Source organism: Manis pentadactyla, chromosome 14 (assembly GCF_030020395.1).
Source record: "Manis pentadactyla isolate mManPen7 chromosome 14, mManPen7.hap1, whole genome shotgun sequence".
Lineage (NCBI taxonomy): Eukaryota > Metazoa > Chordata > Mammalia > Pholidota > Manidae > Manis > Manis pentadactyla.
The window spans coordinates 1,076,199-1,091,973 of NC_080032.1; the positions used below are offsets into that span (position 1 = coordinate 1,076,199).

Consider the following 15,775-nt stretch of genomic DNA (forward strand, 5'->3'; position numbering starts at 1 on the left):
AGCAGACCACCACCACAGCTTTATTCTTAAATAAACACTCCGTCTGAGGCCAGGCAGGGTGGGCCGGAGGGCAGGGAGGGAGGAAGTGCAGGCACCTCCCCGGCTGTAAGCGGTGGGCCGCGCAGGGAAGCGGCAGCAGAGTGGGCAAGCGGGGTTCGCAGCGTGGAGGGGCGACGGAACCACCAGCCCACTCGGCACGGGCCGGGAAGGGGCAGAGAGGCCCAAGTCTCCTCACAGCCTGCAGCTGGTGCCAGGAAGTTCAGTGTGGTCCCAAGACCCCACGCCTCCTGCCCTGGTGCCCCCAGGCTCAGCTCGGCAGCATGGGACTGAGCAGCTGGCCGCTGGCCCCGTCTCACTGTCCTCCAAGAGTGCGGGCTGAGTGGCAGCCCGAGGGGGAGAGGGCCGTGTGCCTCCGTGCACCAGGGCTGCTGGGTCTCCTCCGTCTCACCCGGCTGGCGTCCGAGTCCCCTGGGCTCCAGGGCGCTGGGCTCGCGGAGGGAAAGGGCGGAGGGCGGGGGTCCTCGTGTGCCTTCAGACCGCGAGGCTCAGTGCTGCTGCTCGGGTTCTGACTTCCCCAGGAACTCCCTAGATCAGGGTAGGACGACCATCAGCCAGACGGCCAGCGCAGAGATCTGCCTCCCATGGTCCTCAGCTGGCCTGTCCGAGGAGGCCCGGGAGGCGCCTGCAGGACCACACTCCTGCTCAGAAACCCTCAGGAGCAGGCGGGGCACGAGGCCCTGCCCGCCAAATGCCAACTTGCAGGCAGAAAGGCAAGGCCACAGGGACTGTTCTTCCAGCCTCGGAGCTGCTCTCCAGTCTGAGCCACCCACCACACACCCACTCCTTCCATCGCAGGGAAAACTCGGCCCAGAGCAAGCCCGTACTCATAGCTCACAGTCCCCGCCCAGCACCCGGGTCTGCGTGACCAGCCCTGTGCCTGGAACTCGCGAGGTGGCCAGAGGAGGGCTGAGGTGTGAGGCAGAATCACAGCCAGACGGAACTCCCCGAGGGTGGATTCCAGCACCCGAGGCTCTGCCGCCCAGGACGGCCCCTCACATCTCCTGGAAGGCCTCACAGCCAGGGGGCGTGGGCTGCCTGCCCCTTAGAGGGCGGGAGGGAGGCCAGAGTGACGGCATCGGCCCAGCACAACACTGGGGCAGGCCTGGTCCAGCCCGAGCTCTGCACTTGGCCACCTCTTACCCCTCATGCTCGGACCATGAAGCTGGCCCAGGGCACACCCGTGGCTGCAGCCGCATCTCAGTCCGGGACTACAGCCAGCACGGTGCAGCCAGGGTCAGAGCTTCCCTGCAAGAGGCCGCTGGCGACAAACAGGCTTTAGGGGTGCTGGCTCAGGACAGAGTCCCCCATGGGCCATGTGCACAGGGACAGCCTGACAGGTGTGGAAGGGACAGAGGCTTGACCTGCAGCGGGGACACGTGTGGGTGCTCCTGTATGTGGCCACCGGTGCCCTCGGTGTGCCTGTGAGGCATGTGTGTGCGGCCCTGTGTACCACAGGGAGATCGCTGCCCTGTCTGGTCACAGGAATGGTCAGGAGGGAGGGGAAACATGCTCAGCCCCTCCAGGAAACAGGCTCTTAAATCGCATGACCCTTGGCCCCATGGAGGCGCTTCAGTGGTGGCACCTGCCACGTGCCTGACCAGGTCGCCACCTGGGGAGAAGAGAGCACCTCACCTCAGTATCCGTGGTAGCTCGGGGCTCTTGTAGATGTACTTGTGCCTGTAGCCGAGGTCTGAGTGAAAGGGGATAAACTGGACTTTGAAGTCTCGGAAGCTTCGAGATGGTGCAGCAATGTTATAGAGCTGGGAAGAGGGAGAGACGGGTCAGTGCCCAGAGGCAGCGCCCCCGGGGCTGTGGGCGACCTGCCTCCCGGCTCCCCTTCAACAGAGATATGCAGTGGCTGCTGCCTTTGGAGAGGGGCCCCAGTCCCGAGCTGTGCACTTCCGCCCTGCGGCCTGCTGGCAGGAGCCCGCTCAGGCTCGCCCCGTTGCCTGCCATTTGAGACCCTTTGTGTTTTCCTCAGGGCAGCAAGGTGGATGAGCCAGCACCAAAAGCAAGGCCACCTGCCGTGGGAGGGCATGGTGGCCTGAGGGCCACAGAGGCCCTGATGGTTCAGCCCGGGTGGGGATGGACCATTTGCCTGGGTCAAGGCCAGTCAACAAGCCTACCATCTCTGACCCACCTCGGCCTCTCCCACCCTGGGGTGGCCAGGCCGTGCAGGTCTGAGCAGTATACTGCCGGGCAGCTCTGTGTGCCCAGGCCCCGGCCCTGGCAGAGCCCACGCAAACGAGGCCTGCTCAGAGGCAGACGTGCCCAGGCGCTCTCCCAGCCACCCTCACCTGCACACCCAGCCCTGCTTCCTGGCAGCAAATCCAGCAAGAGCAGACAGGAGGCCCAGCAACAGCATCCGCTGTCTGTTCACCCCAAAGGCAACAGAACACATGAGCCTCTGAGGCAAGTCTGTGGACAGCGCCCCTGCGCCCGGGGCTGGGGGTCCTTGTCAGGGGTCCTCCCCCAGCCAGGGACTGGTGAGGTCCCCGGCCAAGTGCCCTGCAGTCAGCCTGCCAGGCCAGCACCCCTGCCTGCGTGGGGACCTGGGAGCCACTGACCTTCCCACCTTCTCCACAAAGGGGCCCCCGCTACTAGTAGGACCCCCCCATAGTATGAGCCTGTGAGGCGCCCACCCGCCCAGGCGCCACCCCGCACCCACCTTCCTGCCGAGCCGGAAGGGCACGACCGGGTCGTCCTCGGCATGCAGGATGAGCAGGGAGCAGGAGATGTGCTTCACGCTGCGGGCAGGCAGAGGGGGCTAGACCCGACCCGGGCCTGGTGGCACAGGGGTCTCCCAGCCGCTGGCCCGCCCGCCCCCAGCAGAGACCCGGGCAGGGGAGGGCTTCCTTGGGATGCTCAGCGATTCTGCTGGGCTTCTTCTCACCAGAGAACTAAGAGTTGACTTCTCAGGTTTTTCTGTCAATATCTAGGTGCTAGGTGTCAATCAAATCTATAGATCAATTCATTAACCCAATCTGGCACCTACAGATTTTCTGAAAGTTGAAAGTAATTATTTTTGCCAGTAGATCATACTCTTTAAAAAGTTACAAAACAATATTTACAAACTGAATAATTTAGGTGGGCCAAGAACTCTACTAGGAATCTCTTGTTAAAAAAGGCCATGCCCCCTAATTTATCTTTGGTACGAATGACATAAGGTCACTCTGGAGTATTTAGAAGTGAATTAACACTTTGAATAGGTCCAGTCGATGCAAACCTGTCAATAAATTGCATCGCAGAAAGCCAGGCTGCGGGACAGGCCACCCCTCACACCCTCGGGTGGGCTGTGGGCAGGGCACACCCCGGGCCTCGGGGACTCGCACTGCTCTGGGGCTTTGTGTGGGCAGGACCTGCCGGGGGCTCAGCGGCCCAGATGCCAGCCCATCTGCAGCCTGCATCCCTGCGTGTGTAAGTCACACCTGGACAGTGACTGCCCACCCTTCCAGAATGTCTGCTCCACATTGTCTGTCCTTACCTTGACCTGCTCTGGTGGGGGCCTGGCTTACATTTTGTGAGTATTTGGCAGTAGAGCTTCAGGGGCTCCTGACCTCCAGCAGGTAAGGGCTGGGCACGTGGGGGTGTGGTACTGCCAGCCCCCCAACACCCCCAGCTCAGCTGGGGGTCAGGGAAGCATGCACTGTGCTGGGGGTGATTTCAGAGGTAATCCAGTTTACTCAGCTAATTCTTCTTTAAGTTACAAAATAATAATATTTACAAGCAAGCAGGTTTTTTGCTCCTGTTTGTTCAAATTTTAGTTTATTCTTTCATTTTTAGAACCAAAAATACTGAGGGTAAAAATACTCCATTTTTTCATTCTTTCAAAGTAGAGTTTTAAACATTAACTGAGTATTAAAATAAGGAGTTCTTCCTTTTCTTTTTTTTGAAGAAAAAATAAAAGCCATGAAATGAAGAATCAGAAGATACTGTCAACAGAATCCCAATATTCGTCAGAGTCCTTGAATAGAATATTTACCTTTGGCTGACCTAATAGAAACATCTTTAACGGCAGACTGTCTGACATCTTCCCACAGCTGACTAATGGTCACTACTGCTGCCTTGTACCTGCCCGGGAGCCTGGCTCTCCTGGACCATTTCCAAATAAAACAAACACATGGACCAAAGAAAGCACGTGCATCTGTGCTTGGGCTCGGTGGCTTTTCAGGTCCCCTGTCCCCCCGCTCTAGGTTCCCCACCAGCGGCCCCCACACACAGGTCCGCTGCCGGGAGGGCCCGAGGACTCAGAACCCGGCCTGTCTGGTTCCTGTGGCTGCAGAGGGTCATCCTGGGCGTTCATGGGATTTTCCTTAGTTGACAGGATCAGGTACTTCAGCACAGTACTCACTTTTCATCATTTGCAAATTTAATCCCACTGCTTGTAATAGGGTCCAGGAAGAACCAGTCAAACCCAGGGAAGTATCGATATATCTGCAGGGAGACGACATGCAGAAGCGTCAGTGAGGGGACCCACGCGGAGGCCAGGGTCCGAGCTCAGAGAGAGGGCGCTGAGGGCCCAGGCTGCTGTGGTCCCACCAGAGCTGTGCTGGGGTGCCCCTGCTCCCCGGCCCCCCCACAGGCTCCCTGCTTGAAAGGCCCCCAGACCAGCCACTGTGGCGGCTGCCCCAAAACAGGGCTCCCACACCTTGGAGCAGCAGCAGGGGCTGGCTGGGAGGCAGACTCCCCCAGACACCAGGGCTGCCACCCCGGATTCAAGGGGGTCCATGCCACTTGGGGGAAGAGCAGCATGCAGGACTCAGCCTCTCCAGGAACGCTCTGGTCTGCAGGCCAGCTGCGTGAGTGCCAGCGCAGCTCCTCCAGAACGCGTGGCCAGCGGGCAGCAGCGGGACGGGGGGGCTTCTCCAGGAGGAGGAGACCCACCTGGGCTGAGCTTGTCAGAGGGGGTCCCAGGATCCACCCTGGCCGTGACACCCTGACTCGCCCTGCGTCCCCTGCGGGAACCTACCTGGAGGCCACCCCGAGACACGGTGGGGAGAGCCTGGCTGAGCTGGGTGCCTGCCAGTCCCTCTCCTGGGGAAGCAGCCCCCCAGGGCAGCGCTGCCAGGTGAGCAGCCACACTGCAGAGCGGCCTCCTGAGCCCCTGCTGCTCTTGGGCCCCCCGGCTGCGAACCTGTCCTGCCCAGCCAGCCCACAGTTGGCCAGTGCCCAGAACCAGCCAGGGATTAGTTTTTAATAAAATCTGTATTCATTAGAATGTTTAATAATTTTTACAATTATTATTTTTACCTTGCACTGTTTTCCTACAGTTATTTGATGGTAATTATTTGAATAGTGAAAGTCAGTTGTTAAGTCTGTACTTGCCACTGAGAATGGATGGCTCTTTGCCTCCTCGCGGATGTTGGTGAAGGGGGACTCCAGGACCAGGGCGTCCGGCGGCGTCTCTAGACATAGCAGCCCCACAGGGGCTGAGAGGTGCGCAGCCCCAACAAAAACACTCCGCCGAGTCTGTGGGAGGGGCAGCCCCGGACAGGACAGGGACCCCAGGCTGCCCGCCTGCCCCCAGGCCCTCCCACGGACGGGGTCAGTGTGCGACCGGTGCATGGGCGGGGCCACACTGGGACCCTCGGCTGCCCACCAGCCTCTGAGAACCCCGTCTGCTGGAGCTGATTCAGAGCCCAGCCCCTGGTGAGGCACCACCCGCTGCCGGAGGATCTGAGGGGAGGTGGGCACGGCCAGCTGAGGTCTGCCCAGGCCACCTTGCTCTGTCCATCAGCACCTGCCTCACGAGGGCCTGCGTGGGGCCTGGATCCCGCCCACCCAGGGGCCCCACACGCAGACCCGGACGCGCCTGCGCCCCTACCTCGCTCACAGAGGCGCCGCACCAGATTCGTGGCCACTCTGAGAAGATAAAAAGTTTGGTTGAACTATGACAGCCGAGGTTTTCGGTGAGACTGTTCAGGCCCTGGAAAACCAGATAACCCTGGGGCCCACGAGGCTCGGGTGGGGTGCAGGGAGCAGGACAGCTGTGGGCAGGCCTGCAGGGACCGTCCCAGGGCCACACCGGTGGCTTCGTGTGGACAACCGCAACCAGAGGCCGGCTTCCTGCTGCCCAAGGAGCCTCTCCACAGGTGCACGGCCCTCCCCAGGCACTCCCCAGCCTGCAGCGTGCCAGGGAGGGGGAGATGGGGCTGCAGCTGCTGCCCCTCAAGGCCAGGCCCAGGGCCCCGACAGCACAGCTCTTTCTAGAAACGCTCTGGACCTTCGTTCAGCAGAAGCCGTGCAGGCAGCCCGGGGGGGGCATTAAAGTGCTTCCCGTCTTGGCAGAGGTAGGAAGGGGCCACCACCGCCGCCTCCTCACGTGCTCTGGAAGGCCGAGTGTGGGCTCAGTAGCCAAGCTATTTACAAATCCCCTAGTTTGCACACACCCAGCCTTGGTACTGGGCTCAGTGGCCCAAACACGCTCCAAAGCACAGTGAGACAGACTCAGTGACCTGGGTCTGGAGCCCTGCCCCTCTGCACGGAAGGTGCCTCCCTTGGGGCATGGTCTCGGGCTGCAGGGTCTGCCTGTCCCCCATGGAGACGGCCACCCCACAGGTGCTGGGACGTGTCTCAAGCCACTTCTTGAAATGAGGAGTTAAAGTGGCTCAGCCCCTTCGTGGTCTCTCATGGCATTTCATTCCTGGCCCCCACCACAGGGATGGGGGACAAGGCTTACGAGGTCTCAGTGCCAGAGACCCCCAGGGCACCCTGGAAAGACCAGGCTGGAAGCTGCCATGTGAAGACCTCTCACCCAAGGGCTACCCCATGCTGGGAACTCACCCCGTGCCCAGGGAGTGGCCCCAAATATACACGGGGCTGTCTCCGCTCCGCGCTTTGATCCAGTCAAACACATGGAGCGCGTCGTATGTCATGCCCCGCTCTGACGGCGTTCCTGCGGAGTCGCCCCAGCCTGGGAGACGGAAGCAGCGAGAGGAGGAAGTCAAAGCCATGCACAGGACCCCGTGGGGGCAGGTCCACTCCGCCCTCCCCCTCCCCCTCGCGGGGGCAGGCCCAGGCCGGGACGCTGAGTCCAGCAGCACCGGGGCGGTGCGTCCGGACAAGCCCGCTCCTGCTCTCCCAGCTCCACGCCCAGTCACAGCCCCCGAGCCCACCGGTGTCAGGACAGGACCCCTGACACCCAGGGCTCGCTGGGGGCCGGGCCCAGTACAGACAGGCGTGGGGAGTCGGGAGCTCCAGAAGCAGGGGAGGGCGGTGGGTATTCCTGCCTCAAGGCAACCAAGGCCCCAAAAGGGAAGGGGCTCTTGGCATCCTGCCTGCCCAGCAGAGGATGCCAACCACCCCTCCCCCAGACCGAGTCCTCCCCAAGAGCCCCTCCCCCAGGTCTCTAGGAAGGCCAAGTGCAGCTGTCATTTCCAGCAGCTCAGCAGTGAGTCATCCTCAAAGAGGCTCCGGAAGAGCAGGTTCTGCTCCCTAAGCAAGTTCGTGAGCAGGACACGCCACCTTCCCCGGGGCGGAGCTGAGAGGCACAAGGCCGGAGGGAGGAGAGGGGGCTCGGGGCCTGGGTGGGGAGGCAGGGAGGGCAGAGGCGCGGCTTCTGTCTCCATCTGGGCTGGGAACGCAGGCTCTGTGAGAACCGGAAGGCCCCCTCCTCAGAGCAGCCCGGGGGAGGTGAGCCAGCAGGCCCCTCCTCACCGCCCCGAGGTCTGCAGCGGGCACAGAGCCCCTTCCAGCATGGAGAACAGGACGGGCGGCTGGGATGCTTTCCAGAGCCTCACTGCACGGTGTTTCCCAGCCCAGAACTTTGACCTGACGGGACATTTTCCACGGAAGAACCTCCTGTGGCAGGCAGAACAGTGGCTCCAGAGAGGCCCAGACCCTCATCCCTGGAGCCACGAAGACGTCGCATCAGATGGTGGGTGCGGGGCTGCTAAGGCTGCGGTGGGAACTGAGGCCGACGGCCAGCTGCCTGGGAATGCGAGATGGCCTGCTCCATCAGCTCGGGGGCACAGTGACCACAGGGTCTCCGTAAGTCCAAGGGGAAAGTCAGGCGCAGACTACGCGGACTCACAGGGCCACAGGCCGAGGAGCCAGCATGGCTCCGGAAAGGGACAGGACACGCTTCTCCCGCAGATCCGCCGGCAGGGACCAGCCTGCGGACACCTTGATTTTAGCCCAGTGGCTGAGGAGTTTGCATTTCTGGCCTCCAGAACAACAAGATAACACATTTATGTCATTAAGACATCGAGCTTGCGGTGATGTTACGGCAGCAAGAAGAAACAGTCAGAACACCCCTCAGTCTGAGGGTATCCACATGCCTGCCTCCCCCACGTCATGGGGGCCGCTGAGAGCCTTCTGCCCTGTGCTCTCTGCTCACTCGGGGCTCACACGGGGCGCTCTCCCGGCTCCGTCAGGTGGAACGTCCTTGGCTCACACCACACTCCAGGTCCTGACCTCTTTAGTGGCAAGCCCTGACTTATTTAGGGAAGAACTACTGAGCGGCGAGAAGCACCGTCTACCTGGGCCTGAGCAGCGCTCTCTAGTCTTCATAGCTGCAGCGAGGGAAGCTTTCCTGAGCATAAACGCACCCGCCATCCAGCAGAGGCAAACCCGAGTCCAGTAAAGAAAGCGACAGTGCGTTCCACTGAAAATGCCACAGACAGAGGGTGTGTCCCAGGTGCCAGCGCCCGTGGAAGGCACACCCCGGCGTCCGCACGCAGGACTCGCACTGGAAGGCCCTGCCCCCTCTGGCGCTGTCCACGCTCACAGCTCCCGCAGGTGGCAGCCATGCCTGGCCTCTGGGGATGCTTGCACACCCAGAGCTGCCCGGAAAGAGGGGCAGGCCACACGCACGCTTTCAAGAGAACTCTCACCTCTGTAGTCAAAAGTGACCACGTGGTAACCAAGGGAGCTCAGCACCTGTGAAGTGGAAAACAAACATCTGGGCAACAAATCCACACATCTCAGGTCAAGGCAACTCGCCTCTTCCTAAACCCATCCTGACTTCTGTCTTTGCTGTGCGCACGGTGGGAGCTGCCCCATTCCCCGCCAGATTCCCCTAAGGCCTGCTGCTGCATGTGCCTCCGGCGTGCAGGAAGGATGTCCATCCAGAGGCGGCTGGCCGAGGCGCTGCCTCCTGGGGCCCCAGGACCACACCTGGGGACCTCACTGCAACCTCGTGTTTCTCAGACTTTTTAACTCTTGTTGAAGAAGACCCCTATAGGCAAGGAGATTTCTTACATTAGGTCACTGCTCATTGCTCTGGCCCAAGCCCGCACAGGCAGAGCCCAGACTTGTGCAGGAGCCGCCAACCTCCACTGATGACCGGAGTCACAGCCCCGGCATCGTGCCCTCTCTCCCCAGGCTGCCCTGGGCGGCCAGCAGCACTTCCATCTGGCTCCCAGCTCCTGGTGAGCCCGTGCCCTCCAGACCACATCTGCTCCAGGCACAAACCACCTCTAGGAACGGGAGCCTTGAAAGGGGACTGACCAAGTTCCTGGCATCCTCCGACTCAACCCGCTTCACCAGCAGCCCAGAGCCGCCCACCCCGGGGGTGATGGCGGGAGCAGTGCCGGCACGGTACAGATGTCTAAGTCCCACCCTGGCCTGTCAGCAGATGCCTACTCCGTCAGAGGGGAAGGGGGGCAGGCGAGGAGACCTAGGGACACTGGCAGCAACTGCACGTGTCAGGTGTGGGACTCCAAGGGGACAGGCAGGAAGAGTGGAAAGCCTCCAACCTGCATCTCTTGGACGGGGAGAAGCCGTGCCGGCAGAACGCCGGAGCCTGCAGCCGGCAGAGAGGCGCAGATCCCTGGCCCCTCGTCTTCTCCACTCATTTTCTACAGGAGTAATACAACATTTAAACGTTCTAGGTGCCTTTCATGCAGTGGGCCAGTGTCTGGCACACTAGGCACAGAGGGCAGTTGCCTGATGCTGGAAGCTGCCCCAGGGGCCCTGTGGAGGCATCTGCGGTGGAGACGGCCAGAGTCGGCGTCGGGAAGGCCCCCTGGAGGAACAGCCAGGAAACACGCTGGGCAAGGCTCTCCACCCCATGCCGTGCGGACACTGCCCCGGCCTCACACTCCACTGGTCACCCTCACCTACCTTGTAAAGCTCCACCCGGTGGTCGCCTCCTCTAGAGCATCAGGGAGAAGGACACAAGAATGGGGGTCAGTACGGCTTCCCAAAGGGGCAGGCCCCAAGGTTGCTGCTGGGGCATCTGGGCCCTCAGTGAGCTGGTCCCAGACCCAGACAGGCAGGGTCAGCAGTGGACAGGCGATGTCCTCGGGGCACCCTAAGTGGCCCCAGCGGGCCTCTGGCCACACCGGGACCAGCAAGGGGCAGTCTTGGTGCTTTGGGAATGGTATTTACTACCTTACTCTTCTTTTTGACTACAATACAAAATCCAGAAAATCCAGAAGGGTACACAGCAAGCCCTAGCCTCTCCTGCCCCAGCATCCAGCCCCCAGCTCCCCAGCGTCCAGGCGCCGCCCGTGTGGACAGAAGCAAAGTCAACGTGCGCATACACCGGCGCCCTGCCTCCCCCTCAGCCCTCTGTGGCGCCCCACACTCCTCGGCTGGCTCTGGCCCCTCCCACTCTCTGCCCGGGGGTTGCCGCGGTGGGGACAAGGCCCTGGGAGGAGCGAGGGCCGCCAGAGGGCTCGGCCCCTCTGGACTTCTCGGCAGTTTTGCTTTTCCACAGGGAGCATTTTGGCCATTTTGGGTGTGGGGATGGCCTTGGGGAGACAAGGATGAAATGGAAGAAAACCAATATAATGCAGAAATAAAAATGTAAAGGAATGAGCTTCCAGATTAGAAGGGAATAATACTACAAAAGGTTTTCAGTAGTCTCTGGAAGAGCTGATGATGGCTCTTTCCTGAAGGTTCCAAACTCCCTGCCTTGAGCAAAGAGACGGGGGAGTGAGCCCGTAACAATGTCCAGCAGTGGCCCAGGGCCTGCACCTCAGGGAGCCCGGGCTGCTCAGCAAGCGGGGATGGGGGCAGGTGGTCTCGGGCCGCATGCCCTCGGCGGTCCCACCACTCCTCTGAACCTGCAGGTTCAGGCCGATGCTGCCTTTCCTACCACGTGCCTGGCACTCTTCAACTGAACCTTATCCACAGCAAAGCACACCCTTCTCTGTTACAGGAGATGCTACACAGCCTGTCTGTTGCCACCTGCTCTTCAAGCAGAAAAGAAACTTGCTGTGCTTGTCCTAGACAAAGGACGAGAACTGCGGAGCACGTGCCACTGAGGGAGGTGCTGAGCTCTGCTCTGGGCCGCGCCCGGACTTCCTGCAGTGTCCGCACACCCTCCACAAGACGCCTGTGGCTGCTTCCCCCCAGCAAGGCCCAGAGCTCTTCTCCTTGTTCTGCCTATAAAAGGACCACCCCCTGGCCAGGCGCCACGCTGACTGTCCCCTGGCCCTCAGGGGCCCTGCCTCCTGCCGCTCCTCGCCGCCCGCTCCGGAACGTAACTGCTGCAGCTACAGGGTCCCTCCCAGGATTCCCAGCAACGCTGAGTTCAGAGGAGCCTCCTCCCCTGGCCCGGCTGGCTCTCCACAGACTCCCCCCAACAGGGCTGGACGTGGGGCAGAAGGAGCTGTCCCTAAAGCAAGGACAGTGGCTCCGACCCCAGCCAGCTGAAGGGCAGGCCGTGAAAGTCAGTCTTAACAAGAGCCTGGATAAACCTGGGTGGGGGCTCTGCCCGCCACAGACAGCACATGCTTCCCCAGCGGCCTGGGAGGGGACACTGGCACTAATGCCTACAGCTGGTGGTTGAGCGCCACCTGGCCTGATGGCATGTGAATGCCCAGGATGAGCTTGGCTGGGGTCTCTGCTGGCCTCCCTCGGCTTCCAGGGCCCCTCTGTCACCCCCACCCCATCTTGGCACTTTCCCGGCGGGGTCTCTTCCTCCAGCAGGGCAGGCCTGCCATCAAGGAAGTGGATGACAGGCGCTGCTAGTGGGCAGTGTCCCGGGCACGGGTCCGACCCCTCCTCCGCTGGACCACCGCCTCCTTCCCGGGAAGTCTCTTCCCCGCATCGCGGCCTCAGATGCTCTGTCGGGTTGGATGGATGCGTCCCCCTCTGGCCGCACATCTGGGCACTCTGACTGAAGCAGCCGCCTCCGGTCTACCCCGGTGCATGCTCCCGCTCAGGGGCGTCTGGGCACAGCTGCCCACGGGGGCTGACGGGGCACTTCCCAATGAGGCCCTGAGGCCTGCTCGGCTGGGAGCCCCTGGGAAGGCCGCTGTGAGCGTCACCTGGATGCCTCCTGCCTGCACCCCATGGGAGCACGCTCCGCCCGCAGTGAGGCCCGCGAGAAGCCGGCATGCAGGGAGGACATGTGGCGCCCTACCTGGTGCCCGCGTTCCCGTGCAGGTACAGGATGACAGGGTGGCTGGAAGCCAAGGTATCCTCGTACCACAGCTGATCCTTCCCCTGGGCGTTCTTCCACCAGACGGCTGGGACAGTGTGCCTGGGGGCGGGGGCGGAGAGCGGAGGACAGCGCTGTGAGGTGCCGTGGTGCCGCCGAGACGACGGTCTGCTGAAGAGCTCGTGTCACACCTGAGTGACAGGGCAGCGGGGGCGAGCCTGCCCACCAGCAGAGCGATCAGCGCTCCGGGCCGCAGGGACAGCGCTTCCTGAGCGCACACTCTCCTCTGGGCACAGGCACCCCCACTGGGCTGGGGACAGCCACTTCTCCTGTGTGACCCAGAAGCTCTCCTGGGCGACATCCCATCCGCATGGTTCCAGCACAAAGCGACATTTGCTGAGTCACATCGCCTCCCCTCACACACATCCATGTTTTTAAGTTGTGAGCTACTTATCTCATGGTGTACCTCAGACCTGATCGTGCCGTTGATGTGCGAGCTCAGCAACCCTGACCCCTGCAGGTGGGGCTGGACGCTGGCCCCGCCTGAGGCACCACCCCTCCCACCTGCTCACAGCCGTCCTGGAGCAACCCTGTCGGCAGGAGGCACCGTGGGCTGACCCGCCGTGTGGGCGAGCAGCCCCGCAGACCACCCCATGCCTGGCCAGGCATGTGGAGCCTGTGCCTGCCCGGCCAAAGCTCCATCACAGAGATGCTCAGGCCACATCAAAGACTGTGACCACTGACAGGGGTCTGAACTAACAGGTTTTTCTGTAAAATTTACTAAAGTAACTTGATTAGATGAATCCTTGAAAATGTTAAATGCCCAAGTTTTATTTTCTAGCTCTTAGGTTTCAGCACCTCATCCTAATGAATCTCAGACCCGTCCCAGAGGATCACCGCGTTTCTGACCGTGGTAACCATCACGCTCCCCCAGCGGTAAGCCTATGGGGTGGAAGGACCTTTTAAGGTGTTGGGAACTGACACACTTCTAAGAGTCAGCCTGACCCAAACTTGGGGCTCCTGACCGAGCCCAGGGATCTCTCAGAAAGGGGAGGGACCCTATTCCTGGGCCACCCTCTGCTAGGGGAGGAACTGCTACCCAGGCAGGCAGCTGAGAAGGAGCTGGTGGCCAAGCACAGCCTGGCTCTGCTGGTGGGAGGTCTGAGGAGGTGCAGGCAGCAGCTGGGGAACCTGGCCTGTGCCACCTGAGGGCCCAGAGCATCCCTGCGACAGCACAGGGTGTGGATGTGGGTGGGTGGCAGGTGCCCATGGGTCACAGCATGGCTGCACTACTGTCAGACTTGCCACTGTGGCCAGTACAACCTCCCTGTGTGGCTGCCGTGGGGCTTCCTCAAGTGCCCCTTCTGCCAGGGCAGTGCTCTGCTTGACGGGGGGTCCTCAGGAAAGGCGCCTTCAGGGCCCAGACCCCCACAACCAGCGGGAGGGTCAGCTGATTCCCTCCCGAACAGCTCGGGGCAAAACGCGGCAAGCTTCTGGCTGAAGACAGAAGGCCGCGGCCCGGGCATGCACGTGAGTCAGTCAGTACTGGGTGAGACCTAACTGGGAACGACGAGCCTCTGGTCCCAGCACTGACGTGTAAGAACGAGCCCCCCTTGTTTATGTCCTTTACCAGGACCATCATTAGAAATGCCTGCCCTTCCTCATAGTCCACACTGGGAAGCTACTCGCAGCATCTCATTCAGAAACTCCTCACATACACAGTGGTGCTCTGAGCCAGCGGGGGGGGCTTCATGCCACTGTTGGAGAAACTGGCTGCGCAGAGGGCTGGCGACTCAGGGTCGCTTCCGAGAGCGCAGGGACCACAGAAAGGCTGGTCAGTTCTGATCTGGCTGTCTGTAGAAAAAGCCTTGGAGCGCGTCCCGAGGAGACACAAAGAAGTCGCAGGGCGTACATCCAGTTTAAATTTATGGCTAAAAAGCGTAAATCTAAGGAGAGAGTGACCACCACATCAACTGCAGAAGGTGCTACGTGTGAGAGGAAGTCGAGCTGCTCAGAACCCAGACATCCTTTCTCTGGAAAGAAAAGGTGTATCTCAGAGCTGCGCTCACAGTTCTGTGCTTTGCTCCTATCTGCTCTCTGCTTCCAGCTTTGCCCTGGAAATGAGGCTCCCTCCGGAAGCCTTTGTTGTGTGGAAACCCCAGGTCAGAGTTTGGTGCATCTCGTCGCCCCCCTGAGGACTGGATTTAGCCAGGAGCTTTGGCTTGGAAACAGAGTGGGTGAAGATAAAAAGGGACACACAACGGCCTCCAGCTGCCCACGAGGACAGCACCGGCCCTGCAGCCCTGTGGGCAGCCACTCACCAGACTCCAATGGTCACGTCCTCCTCTGGCTGGAGGTAGTAGTTACAGGTGTGATTCAAACCTTGATCCTGTGGCTTTTTCAAGTCAATGAAATAGGGAACCCTTACTGTGGGGGCAAAGAGACGGAAGCGAGCATTAGTGGGGTGGACAGACGCCCACACGCACATGTGCACATGCGAGCACGCACGGCAGAGGCAAAGCCCTCAAGAAGTCTTCCAACGCAGTGGCCAAGAGCGCCGGGCGCTCCAGCCTAAGGTGAGGTGCGGTAGGCCTACACTGGAACGCTGCAGTGGGGTGAGGTCTGGGCAGAGATGGACCACCCAAGGCTGTTCAGGGAGTGAGAAGATGCAAAGGAAGAGAGAACGATCGTAGAGAGGCCTGAGGGGCGAGTTGGCCACCAGGAGCGAGCAAGGCCTAGGGCACAGCTCGGGGGCACCGCAATCCTGGGGCCGGGGGGGTACAGCGAGAGAGCTGACAGACACCTGTTCTGCAGCTTGGGGGCACAGGATGCGGTGCCCAACTGAGTGTGTGTATGAGCCAGTCAGATGGGGCTCTGAGGGTCCTAGTGTGACTCCTGACACGGGTGGGAAACAGCAGATAAGCCCAGGAGCCCATCTGGAGTTGGTGAGGGCCACTGGGACAGCAGAAGGAGCCCTCGATTCAGCAGGTGATCTCCCAGCAGGGAAGAAACCTGGGGTGCACGCAGGCCACTGGCTGGTGACCAGCCAAGATCCACTGGAGGAATGTCCGTGAATCACAGGGAGGTGGAAAGAGCAGAGGACAGTGAGGTCACCATGCATGCTGTGCAACCCCTTACTGTCACGTGAAACAAGCCCCCAACACCAACCCACACAAAGCTCAGACAGAGACACAGAGGGATCCATGCAGAGCTGCTGGCTGGGTGTGTGCGTGCACTGTTAACATGGGTATGCGGGTGGGTTTGTGTGTGTGTGTATGTAAAGGTGTACGTGTATGTGTGTGCCCGTGTGTACGTGTGTGTGCATGCATGTACATGAGGGTGTACACTGTGCACACAGATGTTTGCATGTGCCTGCACGTA

The 15,775-nt window shown here is 61.1% G+C and overlaps 1 protein-coding gene across 3 annotated transcripts in view; it reads right to left on the reverse strand.

Moving 5' to 3' along the window:
• Positions 1-15,775, reverse strand: part of ABHD12 (abhydrolase domain containing 12, lysophospholipase) — a 65,314-nt gene continuing 49,539 nt past the window's right edge. For 2 of the 3 annotated variants that reach the window (XM_036908716.2, XM_036908717.2), the window contains exons 3-13: positions 14,716-14,821; positions 12,377-12,496; positions 10,126-10,156; positions 8,895-8,940; positions 6,844-6,973; positions 5,885-5,922; positions 5,386-5,465; positions 4,412-4,494; positions 2,729-2,807; positions 1,693-1,820; positions 1-585 (exon numbers count right to left, since the gene is read on the reverse strand). In XM_036908716.2, the coding sequence (XP_036764611.1) occupies positions 546-585; positions 1,693-1,820; positions 2,729-2,807; positions 4,412-4,494; positions 5,386-5,465; positions 5,885-5,922; positions 6,844-6,973; positions 8,895-8,940; positions 10,126-10,156; positions 12,377-12,496; positions 14,716-14,821 (881 nt within the window). In that variant the 3' untranslated portion in view covers positions 1-545. Of the gene's footprint in view, positions 586-1,692; positions 1,821-2,728; positions 2,808-2,953; positions 3,063-4,411; positions 4,495-5,385; positions 5,466-5,884; positions 5,923-6,843; positions 6,974-8,894; positions 8,941-10,125; positions 10,157-12,376; positions 12,497-14,715; positions 14,822-15,775 lie in introns of those variants that run through there. The other variant, XR_005029489.2, reaches the window with a different exon arrangement.